This window comes from Dendrobium catenatum, unplaced genomic scaffold (genome assembly GCF_001605985.2).
Source record: "Dendrobium catenatum unplaced genomic scaffold, ASM160598v2 fragScaff_scaffold_659, whole genome shotgun sequence".
NCBI lineage: Eukaryota > Viridiplantae > Streptophyta > Magnoliopsida > Asparagales > Orchidaceae > Dendrobium > Dendrobium catenatum.
Window position 1 is genome coordinate 1,361,843 of NW_021319121.1, and position 15,589 is coordinate 1,377,431.

At 35.8% G+C, this 15,589-nt stretch overlaps 1 protein-coding gene across 1 annotated transcript in view; it reads right to left on the reverse strand.

Annotated features, from left to right (window-relative positions):
- LOC110094782 (DNA repair protein RAD4) overlaps window positions 1–15,589 on the reverse strand; it is a 38,727-nt gene that overhangs the window by 2,891 nt on the left and 20,247 nt on the right. The window contains exons 10-12 of the mRNA XM_020820108.2: window positions 14,213–14,262; window positions 10,042–10,785; window positions 52–442 (exon numbers count right to left, since the gene is read on the reverse strand). Coding sequence (XP_020675767.2) covers window positions 52–442; window positions 10,042–10,785; window positions 14,213–14,262 — 1,185 coding nt within the window. The remainder of the gene's footprint in view (window positions 1–51; window positions 443–10,041; window positions 10,786–14,212; window positions 14,263–15,589) is intronic.

Consider the following 15,589-nt stretch of genomic DNA (forward strand, 5'->3'; position numbering starts at 1 on the left):
GAGCAAGCAAAATTGCAGATCATTCAGCATGATACTACTTCAACTTAATACCAGTTGATTGGTTGGAAGTGGTTCAGTTAGTGCCCTAGTTTCCAGTTCCATATCCTCGAGAGAATTTCTAGTGGAAAGATTTGGTTTTTTACGTGGAGTTTGAATATCATTTGCAACTCTGATTTGATTGGAAGCCACTCTATTCTCCATATTTACATGATCGGGGCCTCCTTGAGAAGCAGAACCTTCATATGTTTTACTGAGCTGTGGCTTTGGATGATGGATTTCATAACTCTCTTTCATAACATCAGAAACATTTTCTTGAAGTTCTTCCAAATGAACGATAGCTCCTGTTTCGCTAGACTCCAGCTCCTTCAGAGGTGCCAATACTTTATCCCACCAATGTGAATTGATTCGTAGTGGTGTAATCCTATACCAATGCTTGCAATACCTGAATATTCATGGAAAATTTAATTCCAGTGGCAGGCATCATTTCACCATAAGATGCTTATCAGGAATAGATTTCTAACAGTTCAGCTAAATTCTAGACAACATGAGAGACTCTAATAAGATAGTTTCTAAGCAGATTGAGTAACAGGTGCTTCACAACCAACTTCATGCTTTCCCTGCAAGTTCAAACCTGTCATGAAAGCAGGAAACATGATCTAGTTACTTCTCCTAGTGTTAATGGAAGGGTACAATCAAAATTGAAGAATCTAGATCTTTGATGTGTTCTTATATTTCACCATTCCTAGCCAACCAGCATACCATCGACACCAAAAAAAGCTGTGTTATGTGAATAATCAAATAAATTGAGAAACATGATTTAATCCATAAAATAAAGATATTCTCACAAGGATGATGGACTCGGTGCCAATTTTAGAACCTCCATCTACAGTCTTCCCTAAGGCTACTGAGTATTTAGTGTACAATATTTAAGGTGCATTGAGTAGAATTCTGATTCTAATGTGCATGTTATCTCTAACACGTGCATAAGCCACATTTTTTACTGTAATAGAAGATGGACCAAACCAGTACCTCTCATTCACCTAGCACAAAACACAAGAATAACCCTCAAATACAGGTTATCATACAGTAACGAACAAGAAATCAGGCTCAAGAGACATAAGTTCAATTTAGAACAATGTGTGAGTGTGAAATCAAAAAGATTTTGAACCAAAGCTGCAGCTGACAAGCACAATTACACAATATGATGCGTTTCCGTTTATAATGCAAACTAACAAGTTGAAAAATGTCTAGGTAGATGCCTGGGCATATTCTTGAAATAGGTATTCTCTTACTGTTAAGGAATAAATCAGGATTTCTGTACTAGAAGCAGGTATGAATAAGTGACAGAAATGCGAGGCTAAACACTAGCTTGCTTAATTATTAATTTCATTAATTTTCACCCACCCTTGCACACTTTCTTCTTGATTTTCCAGCTTTTTCAACTCAACTTTCCAATCCAAATATTTCCAATGTACATAGAGGCTTCACAAAGACAGGATGATGTAGGACAGTTAAATTTATAAGTTTTGTCAATGTTGATTCATAACCAACCCCTCAACATTATTATATATACCTAAAAGAGAGGATAGAAGGATTAGAAAAGTTTTAAGTACTGTTTTGAAGATTCTCTAATAGTCGGCAGCCTTTTCAAAGTCAATTTGCAAAGAAAAAGAAGACCAATGATAAACATAATGACAACAAGGCAAGCAGGTAGACTTGACAATGTAAACTAATAATTCTTGTTGATGTTGGTTTTCCCCCTTGAGGAAAAGAGAAGTCCATCTCTTACTACTTGGGTAAAGAAGGTGACATGTACCCTAATCTTAAACCTTGATCCCATGTTTCTCGAAAATGTCTGGTTGCATTTTTATTTTTTCTAGACCCTTAGGTTGTTGGGTTATGAAGCCTTGTGATGAAGCGTGTGCAAGGAAATTAGGATTGGGATCTGCAAAAGGGTTGCAAGAAGGGTGCAAGATAGCACATGGGAGTAGCGAAGGCTAGAAACAGGATTAACCCGCTTTAATTCCATGTTGATGGAAAAGGAAATTGTCTTATTCAATAGGAGAGTGATGCGGCTCGGAAATAAAACAACAAAAGAGATAAGAAATAAATGCAGTAATACCAATTTAGAGGTTGAATTTGGATTTCTTTTTCAAAAACAATGCAAGATACAATTGTTCTATTATTTGAGAGGTAGATCAACTCTTCCACAAACACTAGACGCAGCTAGGAAACTCACAACGTACCGTAGAATAAACTTCAGCAAAACATAACCTCAAAATCTAGACAAACTCTCCCTTAAGTAGCCATAAAACATAAGAAATATAATTGGAAGCTTCCAAATCCCTAATCCAATCCGTCCTAACATATAATAAACATAATTGGAAGCTTCCTAATTTAAACCTCCCTAATTAAATCATTCATAACATCTAATAAACATAATTGAAAACCTTCCTAAATAGTTCCCCTTAATTAGGAACCTTTATAAACCGCTCCCCCTTGATTAGGAACCTTTCTAAATAGATTCCGCATATCTAAACCTTATTTTAAAATATATTCCTACAATCGGTGCATGTGAGGAGTCCTCTAGTAGGATGTTTTGAGGATAGTGTTTGTTTGTTTTATGTTTGTTTCTTTTGCTAACTTGCTTTGGTTTTTTGGATGATTCCTACATTTCTATTCTGAATTTTAGTGGTTCATTTAGTCTATTGTGTTCTCCCAAAGTTTCTCAAAGTTATATAAAAGTGAGTTTTGATTTGCTTGGTTTTCTCTTTGAGTTTTGTTCTAAGTTGCTTACATCAATTCCCCTTGATTCCTCCTCCTTACATAATGAATAATAGCTCCCATGGGCCCTACAAGGTAGGCCCCCCTGGCGTATCAATATTCCCCTTCCAAAGAGTCACCCTATCCTCAAGGTGGAACGAAGATATTTTCATCTAGAAGTCCTCCTTGAGCCATCGTCATGTATTTGTGCCTTTGACAAATACAACAGCTGACCACCATCTACTCCACATCTTTCTGGTGGAGCATTCTAGAATCCCTAAAAATATACGATGACATATTTGTTTTTGAGTCATATTCTAGTTGAGAATAAGTTAAATCTGCAGGGAGTTCCCATACTTCAAATGATGTATACTCATGCATAATACTCCCAAAACAATGAATTATGTGTTCTCTGGCATCCTTCCCTTGATGAATTTTCCAGGATGACCTTCTAGAAGTAGAAGGTAGATCTCTATCACAAACAAATTCCTTTCTCAGCGCTTCTTCAACATTTTTCTCAATTCTAAACAATTTCAAACATGAACTAATTGGATGATCTGCCAATCCATATATTATTTCATTTAACACAAACTGTCATACTTGTCTAGCAGAGTAGCCGGTCTTGAATCTCATTGGGAATACCAACGTTGCCCGCTCTCTTTATTGTATCCTTTCATTATGAATTCAGAAATGAGTTTTCTTACATGTTCCAAAAGATTATCAATGAGGCCCAAAAAAGATATGTAGCTTTTGTTCCCTATCATTATTGATAGACCAACGAGTCTAAGAATTCTGGCAAGAGCCAGGTACAATTTTTGACTCCCAACATTTAAGAACCAATGAGGCATGCGAGGAAACTTGTACTCAATGGGCATGCTCTCTGAAGGGCTTTCCATGGACAACTAAAAGATGAGGCAAGTCATCAACATTAATAACACAGCTTACACCACTAGAAAGAGAGCTAACCTTTAGCTCAATAACTGAGAGTACGTAACCTATGTGACCAAACTATGTGATCAAAAGAAAGCATAACAAATCCAAGAAACGAGCTGCCTTCATAGGAGAGCAGAAAATGTGATCATCTACAAGCTCTGGACCTGCATAATACATTAACGTAAGCAATCTCCGTGCATGTGAGAGTGTAGCTACTTTTTCACTTCTCATAATCATTTTCTGAAGTCTTTCTAGTAAGCTCATAAATAATTCAGAAAAGTTTGTTTCTCTTAGAATTTTCTTGTCAGAAATGAAGAGAGAATTGAGAGAATATTCAACAGACACAACATCTGAATCATCTCAAACAAGAACACACAAACACCATAAATGCATTAATTTGCTCCTCCACAAAGTAAAAGTGCAGTATCACAATAGGTCCATGATACCATCAACAAGTGCTTTGCTAACCTTCTCAACAGGATGATAACAAAGATGCAGAAAGGTGGCAGATCATAACTTATCAACATGAGTAGAAGTTTGATCTACCCAATCCTTTGTCTGTTGCATATATAATGACATTGCTCCAGAAAGTATCATGATTTTTCACCTTACTCTCATATATATTTTTAGTCTGTACTGATTGACACATTGAATCTTTTGATTGATTATGCAGACTGGCAGGCCATTAACGGATCACATCCAAGACTATCTGGGTTGATCCATTCTTGTTATGATAACTGCACGTAATCTTGCTAGTATGCATTTGCAGTCCACTGAGATTTACATTATCCTTTAAGAACTACTATCAAGAACTTAGATAACCCAAAAACTACATGCTCAATGCCCCAAACATTTCTTGCAGTTCCACTTATCATATTCTTCATCACAAGCATAGATTTAGTGAAGCAACTAATCATAACCGAAAGGAAAAAAAAGCAAGTGCATCTCCAACCTGAATTTCATCATTTGAACCTTCCAACTTAATCAATTCGATGTCAACTTTGTCCTTTAAGATCTCTGTATTAGCTACCTCATATATCTCAACCTCAACATTTCCATCTTAAAAAATACTCAAACCAGTAGAAATCAAAGGTGGTTTTACTTGTTTTCTATCATTCTCAGATGATGGTTTAGTTTCACTGTCTTTCAAATCTTCATTTTTGGATTTTGAAAACACATTTTTTTGGGATGTGGATGTCTCGACAAAATCACTTTGAACAAGACTTGGGTTTTGATCAGCACCATCAGCTTCGCTTTGTAAGTTTATTTCTTTGTCCTCTTTATTCACAATTTTCTCCTTGTTGATTAATTTATCCTTAGAAGCCGCTTGAGTTTCTCTTATTGAACTCTCACTCTTCTCCTCAATCATTCACATCTTCAACTTTCTCACCCTTAGATCGTCACCGCCTCAATAGCTTCTTCCTCCTCCGGTGTAACGGTCATCGTTATCCCTCCATGTTTCCCTCCTGTATCGAGGGTGGGAATCCCATCTTTCCTCCATTCGCCACCCATGATCCGATCCCAATGGCTCTGCTCATCCACCTCTTTTTCTGGTTGTCCACTCCCCTTGTCTCAGCCACCCTACCACCTACATCATAAAACTCCCTTCCTACTGTCCCCTCATCTGAAAACCCTATTACGCTGCTTATCGGCCCTAAGAGGTGACTCTTGATGAAAGGAGTTCTCTTCGTCGAACTCTTCCCGTCCGATCTCTTTCCCTTTAGATTCGGCCAAGGGAATCCTGATCAAATCATGGTATGGGTGAGCAATCGAAACCATCGATGGAGTTTTGAATTGCATCTCAATGAGATTCTTCAACATCTCCTCTAATCGCTCAAACCGGATCTTTTCCCACCCGAATTTGAATTGCTCCATTTTTTCTTTCAACATATCCACCTTCTTTGGTGTATCTCTCCAAAAACCTTGCTCTGATACCAATTTGATGCGTCTTGGAAATAAAAACAACAAAGGAGATAAGAAATAAATGCATGAATACCAATTTAGGGGCTAAATTTGGATTTCTTTTATAAAAAAATGCAAGATACGATTGATCTAATATTCGAGGAGTAGATCAACTCTCCCACAAATCTTTGATGCCGCTAGAAAACTCACAACAAACCCTAAAATAAACTTCAGCAAAACATAACCTCAAACCCTAGACAAACTCCCTCTTAAATAGCCATAACACATAAGAAATATAATTGGAAGCTTCCTAATTAAAACCTCCCAAATTAAATCATTCATAACATATAATAAATATAATTGGAAACCTTCCTAAATAGTTTCCCTTAAATAGAAGCATTCCTAAACAGCTCCCCATTGATTAGGAACCTTCCAAAATAAATTCCCCTTGATACCTCCTCATGTAATAAATAATATCTCCCCTGGGCCCCACAAGTTTTCCTCAGTTTTCCCCTAAACGGGGGAGACGCCAGGAGACTGCTGAAATTTTGGGTGAATGTAAGACTGCGTTTAGACCTGGTTTGAACTCCAAAGAATAAGAACTTGGACTCAAATGAACAATGACTTGTAGACTTGAACTTGAACAAAATTTAAATGATGAATAAAAGGTCAACCCCAAATGAAATAAGATCAAACTAGAGCCAAATTCAAATCAATTTGAGCATACAGTTGAACTTGCAAGGATTTCAGAAGACTGAACAAGAACTTGAACTTAAGTTGGACTTGATTTGCATATTAAGCATGATCTTGAACATTTGAACTCAAGCAAATACTTGAGTTGGACTACATAGGACATATAACTTGATTTGAACAAGCATGCCTTGTGAACTCAAGCTCAAATAAGCATGTTGAACTTGAACTAAATACATATAACTCAAATGAATGTGACTAAGATGCGACCAATACCAATACCCGCGAGCTCTTGTAGGAAGGATATTACAACATCCTCAAAACCAATATTGAGGTACAAGCAGACACACTACAAGACCTCGATGTATACAAACAAAGAATGTAGTGGACTCTTACAACAGTCTTTACGAGATCAAATGCACCATACTTGTAAGGACAACGGATGGTTGCAAAATGCATATGTGTGTCCTATATGCGCTATTGGAATCTCCAACACAATCAACAACGCCTGTTGATTGAAGAAGGCAACACTGTCAATTGATAGTGGAAGACCCATCATTGCAAACAAGGACATCAAACCACCTGAGATTAGTGAAAGGTGGATATGATGCAGGAACAATGGCTCTTCTACAAATACTTCCAAGAGGTCGTAGTGAGTACAACGAACCCCTGTGGACACAAGTACATACAATACCTACAACAGCTGTGATTGAGATGCTGCGAGTACGTCGGGTATGAAGACAACTCGATGTACGGAAAAGGTCACCTCCTGGCAGAATGGAAGAGATGTTTGAACAAATTCGAACTAAACTTCCTGATGTTCCAAAATTTCTTCTTGGTCTTATACTTAGGAAGAAAACAATTCTGGTATCCACAAACACCGGAAATAACAAGTCAACTACACTCAATATCTTAAAAGAAATTCTTTTTAAGGTAGAAATTGTGAATTTCAAGGACCTCCCGATGAATGAGAAAATGGAGTCCACATCAAAACAAAGAGGTATCTCATTGTAATATGGTGACAACGCTACGATTCACTTGTATGCAAAAGCAGGAGATTTGTTAATACACTATAATCTACATGCATAAATCATGCAAGTAGTGCATGACAGTCTACCTGTATACAATGGGAAAATGACTAAAATATAACGCCACCAGATCAGCAACATTCATGCAAGCAGAAAAAATCATCTAAAAATATTCCAAAAATGCCCCTGCACATGCACCGTAAATTGTATACACATAAATACACAACAAGGGCAAATGTAATTATAAAACCAGCATGGGCCCCGACAAGCGTGTTATGGGTACACACATGACATCTAGGGATGATGTGCAGGTCCATAAATAAACCCAAGTTCGAGCCCGATCCTTTTATGCAGGTATATAAGAGTTGACATGGATCGAACAATTAAATAAATATACGGTTGCGATGTCGACCGGGATATTTATTTTATACATTCATATTAGGTCTTCAAGGCCTTCAATAAAGAAAATTCACAAATAAAGGCATAAAGCTTATGAAACCCGATTCTCTGTCGACAACTCGATAGAGTCGATAAGGTTCATCCACAAAGTACAGATATTTTCAAATGGAAGTGACCTCAAAGTCACCCCGATGATGGCTGTGTTGAAAGATATCAACCGGAGGGGTTCACAAATATTTTCAAATGCCACCGAAATACCAACAAAATCCAATTTTTTTCCAAAAATCATTTAAATTCAAGATATTTAAAATTGAAATCTAACCATAAACCACTTAAAGCAAATCCATCCACCATCCGCAATAGTTTGCCTGGTGGACAAATTAAAATTTACCTTAGCTCACATAGAGCTAATGTCTAGTCGAAATATCACTAAGATCTATTCTCAAATAATCTCATGCCAATAAGGACATGGTACGTGTCCTCTGACCGACGGTTTTGCCGTCAAATGGCACCGCAGGATAAACGGTTATGATCCGGGGCCCTCTGAATCGAGTGGTTTTGCCGCCAAATGACACCACGAAATACCGGTTATGGTCAGAGCCAATACGTTCCTTAGTGGCATCAAATCCTTAAGATATGAATCTATAGGATATGATCGATAGAGCACAAAGACCTCTATTAGCTAAGGTGAATTCAAGTTTGTCCCCTTAGACAAACATTCGCTCAAAGTCTACAAGGTCCTCTTGGACAAAGCAACCCATGGCTGCTAATAAGAATCCTTCTGTCAGGTTGGGTCAGGTTGGGTCGACTACCTCCTCTGACTAAGTAGACCAGGGACCACGATGGCCTGGGACGACGAAACTATGGGATCTTGATAAGGTCTATAACCCATTCCCCCACCATCAACTTTAAGTGTAAGATGGTGAAATTTTCAATTTTAAATATCAAATCTCCAAATCTTCCAATCCTCCAAATTCCCAAATTCTCCAACCATTCCAAGTATCCATGCTGCTACTATATGCCAGATAACACGTGTTTCTACGTATCTGATGGATGACTAGCCTTAATCGAAAGTTCTCTCTCACGATCGAGAGGAGTAATTAACTATAGGGGCTTGCACCTATAGGAAACCAGAACTCAGATCATAAAGTCCTCGTAAAATGAGGGTGAAATCTCTGGGCAGTGTTTTATCTACAAACCCATATGCCTTCCAAAATTTACCCCGGAACTTAAATCCGTTAAAACTCCCCCCGAAAAAAGAAAAAGCGACAATCAAGCGGAGCCTGAGGCCAAATTTTCGGAGCCCACAATATTATTATAATAAGGAAACAAATAATAGGTCTTAAAGGACACCCAAATAAACAAAGTCCTACTAACTCTAAATAAGCATCTTCCCTAATATAATGCTAACACAAATAGGTTACATGTAGAACAAATACAACATTTTATTTTCTTAAGAAAAACAAGCACCTTAAGTTAAATTCAAATTTTGGAGGATACTAAGATGAGGGAAGAAAAAGACAACTGAAGTATTACATTATCAAAAATATTAAGCCCTAAGCAGTATCTACTCGTTTCATACAAGTGTAATGTAGTGAGGTGAGAGAACAATGATATACTGGTAATTGTCTGAAATTTCTAGACATAATGATGCCGCATGCTCATCATAACAGTTGATTGTTTTTCCGTTGTTAGTACCAGCTTAATGAAATCTTCTAGATACTTGTGTAAGAATCTAGAAAACCAGCCTATTGATAAGTGTTATCAGCTAATAGAGTTGGAAGTTTATTCTCTTAATCTAATCAACATCATAGCTTTTGCACTAGTATTCAAAATTTTATTGCCCCCATCAGATTATTGAGCTTTCTAATAAAACAAACTTTAGAGTTTAGAGTTCGTTTGTGTCTGTAAAAGTAGTCTTACAATTGGTATGGGGAAGTTAACTTTTTAAAAGTGGTGAATATTACAATTTTTTTGGGAAAAAAAAATGACAACTTTCTCATGGTAACCACACTAGCAAATTTGACTGTTAAAGGATGCTTCTCATCACAAAATTTCTAAAAAATAACAAAAAAATTTATAGCTAAATAGACATGTGGCAGCTTTCTAAAAAGCAAAGCATTGAAAAGCTACTCCTAATGAACACTTACTCTCTTGTTTTCTCCTCAAAGGAATATCTATATGCAAGTTTCAAAGAAACAGCTTCCGCTTGCACATTTACCGCAAGATGTACAATCTTACAAAAGTCTAGGATTGGCAAACTTATAAATTTTACTACTGTTAACAGGCATATATAGACTCATTGCACAATCAAACAAAGGTATACCTTCGAGTCACATCTTTAGCACCATTACCAGCGAAAGCAACCACATATCTCATTGGCTTTTTACAAACAGCTGCAGCGGGTTCTACATTTTCAACGTCATCAACTAAACCATTAGCGGCATCAACGTGCACCCATCTTCCAGTCACTGTTTCACCACTACAGTAAACTTCTGCCCAATACAAGGGAGGCCCATTTTTTCTTGACCAAACAGCACCAGAGCTACGACTGCTTGAAAACAAAGATTCTCCGGTCTTAGTGATCCTCATTTTTTTCATATGGGAACTGGAAGTTGATGAGTTATGCAATTCATCCATATCCAGGCTTTTCGTTGTTGTTGCAGTAGCTGAGAGTGCCATTGCCAGCTGCAACTCAAATTCTAGATCACCTTTCCTTTTTGATCCTTCATCATATTTGGTGGTACAAGAACCTACATTCTCAGCACCACCTTGGCTCATTGAAGTATGGTTATCATCTTTTAAGCTACTAGTAACAGCTAAGCCTCTGCGGACGTTCTTATTCCAGGGTGAGTTGGGGAGCTTGCTACTATTTGTAGTGTTAGGGTGCATGGCTTCATCTCTGGAATCTGATAAATGATCATCGTCAGGAGTATGGATTTTAGTAGGACTTGAAACAGAACTAATAGAAGAAGATATCTTTGTATTCAAACGAGGAGTATTAATGCTTGAATTTCCAGGCACGTCAACATCTGGCTTTAGAGAAGCCACGTCCATATTCGAGACAAACCTAGAAGTAAAAAAGAAAAATAATATTTCAATTATGATCTGCTTCCATGATGTCAATATTGCTCTCTCAAAAGTGATGAAAATAGATTATTTACATGATTAATTTTTTTGAACAATAAAGCGTCAAAACATTTATCAAGTACCTCAGCATAAAAACAATTGGCCTTAATTAAACTGAAGTGTTTTTCAAAAGGATCAAAAGAGCTATTAGCGACGAGAAAATTTACCGGACAAGTTAGGATTTATTTCCATTAATCAAATCTAAAAAGCATTTCTGCATTTTTTTGGGTTATAGATTATGATGCACCGATATTTTCATCAAAGAGGTGTACAGTGTCTGACATGCATATGACACGACATGCGTCTGACATGCCTCCGACACATGTCGGACATGCCTCCGACACATGTCGTACATGCTTGAAACGTGTCCTATTAAAAAAATATTAAATATAAATTGGACATCTATGTCTTAAATATTTTATGAAATTTTTTACAATAAAATGTTTTGTATTTAAAATTTTTATTTATTTAAAATATAAAAACTAAATTTCTTATTTCCAATCCACAATATCAAATCAATCGTCTGCACTCAATACACCATCCATCAAATATTCTCATTTTCATTTCTGTTTGATGGGTCCAGACTTTGGTTTCACAAAAATGTCCGATGTCATCTCAACATCGACGTCTAACGTCATTATAATATTGACATTTTAAAACCATCTCAACATCAAAGTCTGACACTGCCTTGACATTGATGCTCGACGCTAGCAAGTTCTACACCCATAACTTGATAACTCATCTTTGTTCGACGCCGTCTTAACATTGACGACCAACACCCTCTCAACATCGACAACAAACACCCTCCGGACATCGACGCCCTATACTTATTGCATAACATCGATGTCCGACTTACGATAGCATTGTCATCTTCTCTCTTGATGCCTAATACATGGCATCGACGTTCGACTCTCGGCATTCTAATATTAATCATTTTAAGCACAAATTCTAGTTAAATGACTTATTATTTCTAATTTATTTTTAATATTATATTTATGCAATTTTTATACACTATTTTAAAATGTATAAATTATAATACTGTATACAATCTGTGTCCTTATCATATATTTTTAATAATTGACCTGTCCCGTGTCCGTGTCGTGTAGTATCCATGTCACAGTATTTGTGTCTGTGCATCATAGGTTATAGATGTCGAGGTAAAATATGCTTTAGTTAGACAACTTTCATAACCCATTTTATTATGTCATATAATGCATTATTTCAACGTAAGAGTGACAAATTCTAGTTTTGTACCAGTACAAGGCTTTGAATGCCAACCAAGTGCAAGCACAAAGTTGGCACATAGACCCATTTTGGAATATATATATATATATATATATATATATAACAATCAAGCATATTTGATCATGCTTCAATTAACTATGAAGTGCATCTAACAGAGGTTAAGCTATGTTTTTCACTACATACTGACCGACCAACTCACGCAACCTAATTAAGAAGAGTATCCCCCCACCCCCACCTTTGTAACGTGCAGACACATTAAATAATAGAAATGCTGCAGGTATGCATGGACATGGGATGACAATAGAACACGTATAGAAACTGCAATTCAATTGCAGGAGAAATTATATTTGAACAAATCAATATATGAACATCATCAACATTAGTAGCCTTATCAGAACTATTTGGGGTTGTTTTTATGAATTTTCATTTTTTATATGTTCCTGTTCAACGTTGCATGAGGTGGCAAACATATTCATTGAAATTTCTTTTAAACAACTTCCATCCAATTTATCTTAAGTCTTCTTAATCCTTTGACCCTAAATATAATTACTAGTCCAATTCTCTTAGAAAAATAATTAACAGAAGCTTCAATTAAAATTAAAGTCTAAGATAAAGACTTTTCAAATTTTCCATATAGTTTTATCTTGGTGACAAACATCCCAGAAAAAATTTATGAAAGGTGGCTTTGAGTTCTACTATTTCTAGACTTTTGCGCATCTTAGTTCTGAAATTTGCAAACTGCATCCCTTAGCTTTCCCATTACACTAGTTTGTCACTGATAGTTGGAAGTGGTGACTAGCGAGCGGTCACAATGATATCCTTGCAAGAAAGGGCGAGTTATCAACCCTCCAAATGTACCCACAAACTACGCAAAATGAGATGGGAAGAGAGAGAGAGAGAGAACCTTACCCTCTACAATACTCTAAAATGTGCCAAAAGAAGCCAATGAGTAGTGGAGACAACATCTATCCATGAATGGTGGCCCAGTTTCCAGCTAACCATTGCACCGTAGAAAGATGGTCAGTGGCTGCAAACCAAGCACTTGGCACCACTCCTCAATCCACTCTTAAGTGAGAGAAAGAGAATATAAATAGAGGTTTGATGATGCACTCATAATTTTTAGGCCATTTTGGTCTTTTAAATAGAAATTATAATATAAAAACCATAGTAGTTTGACTATTAGAAGTATAGGGACCAAAGTGGAGAGTTGCGGAAAATCATAGACCTAAATAGGACCTTGAAAAATGATCTTTCCATCCATGGTAAATTTTATAAACATTATTAGCAGCAAGATCAATGATGCAAGCACTCCAGCCACAAAATGCCTACAATCATAACAATTGTGGCACAGAAGAAAAGTGAGGGAGCAGATTATGTAATTATGCTCGTAAAAGAGATAAGACATTCCATGATCCTCAAACATAAACAAAACAACTACCATGATAATAACAGCAGTTGACAATTGTTAGGCTTCCGGCAAGCAAAGCAATCAAGTATTCTTCATTATTTTGAAAACAAGTCAGGGAATTTATTATAGCTAGGGCGAAATAATCAAAGTTAATAATAGGTTTAGAAAAATTATGCGGATTAGACAAAGATAAATAAATAAAGATCCACATGATAGTTAATGATAGTGGAAGGTGTTGCTCTCAGATAGCTTGAACAGTTGAACCACTATTTTTCTTTCCACTGAAGTGGAAAATAGCTATCTGATTATAACAGCTAAAGCAAGTCAATCATCATATGACCTTAGCAAGGACCATTCTTAAATATTTACACTATAAAGGGTGTACATAATTCACGATGCTTCCAGGAAAGCAACGCATGAGAACAAGATAATGCAAAATATTTCAATGCAAGCAAGGATGACATGATTTCACAAACCAGTATTATTTTAATTGAATATGGGCTAAATTTGTTGTTTTGGCAGACCAGTACCGACCAAGACATAATTACTGTTACAAAAATCTTTCAGATTGCTCCAGAAGCATGGCAATTTCCTAAAACAGAGAAAATGATGCTCTTTCATACAATAAAAACAAGAATATATAATCAGTATATCAAACATTTATTTGTCAACCAAAAAGATTCACATCTAATAGTATGGTAATGAACATACTCACCTAGTTGTTAGGTTGAGAGCTCTGAAAAACGCCACTGATAGAGCAGCAATCTAGGTACATAATACCATATGAGAAACATTAAATCCTTGTTCCAAATATAATAATAAGTAGACATCTGAATGAAGTCAGGATAACTCAGCATGAAAAAAGAAATATTTATTAAGCTGAAAAAGCATAAAAAAACCATGTTAACCATCGAAATGGGGGAAAACCATAAAATCTAGACTGTGTAACAAAAATGAGGGGAGTTTATCTATCAACTAGAACAGAAGGCTAATATTGCAAGATGGTATGTACATGATAGAAAAAGAAAATTTATTTATGAATAATTATGAATAACATCATTTGTGTTGTGCAGTATGCGAATATCATGCAGACTCAAAACAGAAATGGAATGAAAGAAGACAACAGACAAGGTTGATTGCAGCTAAAATGATAATGTTAAGATAGATGTTTGATTAAATTAGAAAGAATGGAATGAAAGATATTTATATCAAAAAGATTATGAGATACACCTATCAACATAAGATAATGAAAAATAAAATTGTGGTTTGGGCATGTATAAAAATGAAACAAATAGGGTAGATAGATTAAATTAATTCAAAAGAACAAGGAAAAAAAAAGAAGTATAGACCATAGATAACATGTCTGAAAATTCTATTGTGATTATAGATAACATGCAAAATATCTATCATGATTAGAATTAACACCTCGAGCAACACCGCAAAGGATAAATGAAAAATAATCCATTAAGCTGACGTTAAATAATAGAGAAGAGTAATAATGAAAATAAATAAACAAAGAGCAATCCAATCAATAGAAAGACGCCTTGCAGCTGTGCAGGATAAATTATGGCATATTCAGTGTCTTCTTTTAAATAATAAAAATTTTCTTGTCATTTATCATAAAATGTTTTACTCAAAGGTAATATGCCATAGTATAAGAGCTGAACAATTAAAAAGCGATTGTGCTGGATCGTATTTTAATGACTTATTTTTGTCATATTTGCTTTTATATAGCAATAAAAATTGGCCTAGTCAGCAACCATGATTAATTAGGGTGATTCTTATATTCTAATAGACCCTATAAAATATTTTATAAAACAAATTATAAATGTAATTAAAATTTAAAAATTTTATCATGCAACTTGTTTTCCAAAACATTCGAAAATGAGATGCTTACTTCTTCTTCTAAAGAGTGATTTATGAACCATATTAGAACAAGGCTAACAGGTACTGTGCTTGAATATAGATCTAAAATCCAAATAAACAAGCAACCAAGGGTCCATTAAATGACCCAAAGTCATAGATAAAAGAGTAGCAAGGAATTATGGATGAATTCATATATGATATCTTCTCTTCCTCGTCTTCTTTATGC